General features: G+C 47.3%; 1 protein-coding gene across 1 annotated transcript; it reads right to left on the reverse strand.

Annotated features, from left to right (window-relative positions):
* Nucleotides 1–1256: 1256 nt before the first annotated feature.
* On the reverse strand, nucleotides 1257–2801 carry LOC102830594 (histone-lysine N-methyltransferase PRDM9-like). Its single transcript, XM_006878018.1, has 2 exons — nucleotides 1724–2801; nucleotides 1257–1573 (listed from the first exon to the last, which is right to left on the reverse strand). Exons 1-2 carry the CDS (start codon nucleotides 2799–2801, stop codon nucleotides 1257–1259), a joined length of 1395 nt encoding a protein of 464 aa, XP_006878080.1.
* Nucleotides 2802–2822: the final 21 nt, after the last annotated feature.

Here is a 2822-nt window from a genome sequence, read left to right on the forward strand (position 1 = left end):
ATTGGGCTGCGAACCACAAGGTCAGCAGTTCGAAACTACCAGCTGCTGCGTGGGAGAAACAGGAGGCATTCTGCTCCTGTAAAGTTTAACAGCTTCGGAAACACTGTGCAGGGTTACTATGAGTTGGAACCGACTCCACGGCACATCACAACAACCACATGAGTATGACTTTCATGTCCTCTTTCAGCTTCTTGCCTTCAAAGCTGCCTAAGAGATTTCAAGATGCCACTGTTGGTTGTTATGCTGTACCTCAGGATTTAATTTAATTTTCGGCCTGTTTTGTTTTTAAACTCTCTTTCACACTTGACACCCCTTGTTTTCTGGCCTTTGCCAAATTGAAAAAAAAAAAAAAAAATTCAGGGCCTACTCTTGTGCTAAGGGTATCTGTGCGCATGTTCGGGAGTCCAGCTCTCGCAGGGTCACGGGACACGAGAGGAGACGCGGAGTCGGCGAAAATGAAAGCAATCGAGAAGCCTCTGATTAGTTGGCTGATGGGGCTCTCTCTTTTTCTTCTCTTTCTGCCCCGGGTCAGCAAGTCTTTATTTTTATACTCAAAATTACACAGTACAAAATAATTTGATACTTTGATTTTCCCTTCAAGTATTACACAGATTTAATTATAACATTCCTTCACCCTGTGATCATACAACCTTAACAAAAGTATTTCTGTGATATCCAAACTGACCTTTCCTATATCCTATTCATTTTTTAACTATTGAACATATTCCTTTTGACATTATCTCCTCTCCTACGTCAGTGATAAATTGCTTCTTATTATTTCTACTAAAAGATCAAGTTAAACTTTACACAAATCATTTCCACTTATCAGGCTGTGGAAATCTGGGCTGAGAATGTGAGTTCTCTGTGTCTTCTCTGATGAGGGAATAATGTATGTGGCTTGGACTACAGCTCTGTGTGAAAGTAATGTTTACTACAAAAGACTAAAGCATCATGGGAGAGGATTGGCAGAACCACCTGCCCACTTCAGGAACCCTTGGACTTTCTCGACATCTTCCCTTGACACGAAAATGGAGGACCTGCTTACCCACTTGTTTCTGTGCTCCTCACTCTCAGGGACTTGCTCTGAAGCCTCTCAAAGCTGGGGAGATGGAGGTGTGTGTTGGCAGTATTTTCTTCTCCTGTCCAATGAGGTGTGACTTATCACCAAAGTCTCACCCACACTCCCTACAGACATAGGGTTTCTCCCCTGAGTGTGTCCTCTGGTGTACAGTGAGGACTGACTTACAGCTACAGACTCATCCACACTCCCGGCAGACATAGGGCTTCTCTCCTGAGTGTGTCCTATGGTGTACAGTGAGGAGTGACTTCTGACTAAAGCCTCTCCCACACTCCTTGCAGATGTAGGGCTTCTCACCTGAGTGTGTCCTCTGGTGTCTAATGAGGTGTGACTTCCGACTAAAGCTTCGCCCACACTCTTTGCAGACATAGGGTTTCTCCCCTGAGTGTGTCATCTGGTGTCTAATGAGGTTTGATTTCTGACTAAAGCTTCGTCCACACTCCCTGCAGACATAGGGCTTCTCCCCTGAGTGTGTCCTCTGGTGTGTAACGAAGTCTGACATCTGGCTAAAACCTCTCCCACACTCCCTGCAGACACAGGGCTTCTCCCCTGAGTGTGTCATCTGGTGTACAGTAAGGACTGAATTCTCACTAAAGCACTGCCCACACTCCCTGCAGACATAGGGTTTCTCTCCCGAGTGTGTACTCTGGTGTCTAATGAGGTGTGACTTTCGGCTAAAGCTTCGCCCACACTCTTTGCAGACATAGGGTTTCTCCCCTGAGTGTGTCCTCTGGTGTCTAATGAGGTGTGACTTCCGACTAAAGCTTTGCCCACACTCGTTGCAGACATAGGGTTTCTCTCCCGAGTGTATCCTTTGGTGTCTAATGAGGTCTGACTTCTCACGAAAGCCTCGCCCACACTCTCTGCAGACACAGGGCTTCTCCCCTGAGTGTGTCCTCTGGTGTATAATGAGGTATGATTTCCGACTAAAGCCTCGCCCACACTCCTTACAGACATAGGGCTTCTCCCCTGAATGTGTCCTCTGGTGTATAATGAGGATTGATATCTGGCTAAACCCTCGTCCACACTCCTTGCAGACACAGGGCTTCTCTCCTGAGTGTGTCCTTTGGTGTATAATGAGGATTGATTTCTGACTAAAGCCTCGTCCACACTCCCTGCAGACATAGGGCTTCTCCCGTGAGTGTGTCCTCTGGTGTATAATGAGGTTTGATTTCTGACTAAATCCTCTCCCACACTCCCTGCAGACATAGGGCTTCTCCCCTGAGTGTGTCCTCTGGTGTCTAATGAGGATTGATTTCTGACTAAAGCCTCGTCCACACTCCCTGCAGACATAGGGTTTCTCCCCAGAGTGTGTCCTCTGGTGTCTAATGAGGATTGATTTCTGACTAAAGCCTCGCCCACATTCCCTGCAGACATAGGGCTTCTCCCCTGAGTGTGTCCTCTGGTGTCTAATGAGGATTGATTTCTGGCTAAAACCCTGCCCGCACTCCCTACAGACATAGGGCTTCTCCCCTGTGTGTGTCCTCAGGTGTGTAATGAGGTGTGATTTCTTAATAAAGCCTCGTCCACACGCCCTGCAGACATAGGGCTTCTCCCCTGTGTGCGTCCTCAGGTGTGTGATAAGGCTTGACTTAGCACTAAAGTCTTGCCCACACTCTCTACATGTAACTTTTGCAATTCTTGGGATTCCTTTCCCCGGGAATAATTTGCCTGTGTCCTCAGCATTCATTCTCTGGCCTGGGCATGGGTCTGTCTGCGTCATTCTGTTAGCCTCCCTAGAACT

This window comes from Chrysochloris asiatica, unplaced genomic scaffold (genome assembly GCF_000296735.1).
Source record: "Chrysochloris asiatica unplaced genomic scaffold, ChrAsi1.0 scaffold01036, whole genome shotgun sequence".
Taxonomy (NCBI): Eukaryota; Metazoa; Chordata; class Mammalia; order Afrosoricida; family Chrysochloridae; genus Chrysochloris; species Chrysochloris asiatica.

Bases quoted from the DNA above. Each gene is read 5' to 3' on its own strand.
- LOC102830594 (XM_006878018.1), bottom strand. From the start codon at position 2,801: ATGACGCAGACAGACCCATGCCCAGGCCAGAGAATGAATGCTGAGGAC. The intron at 1,574-1,723 runs GTACACACTCGG...GCCAGATGTCAG, and splicing joins ACACCTCATTAGACACCAGA to ACTTCGTTACACACCAGAGG.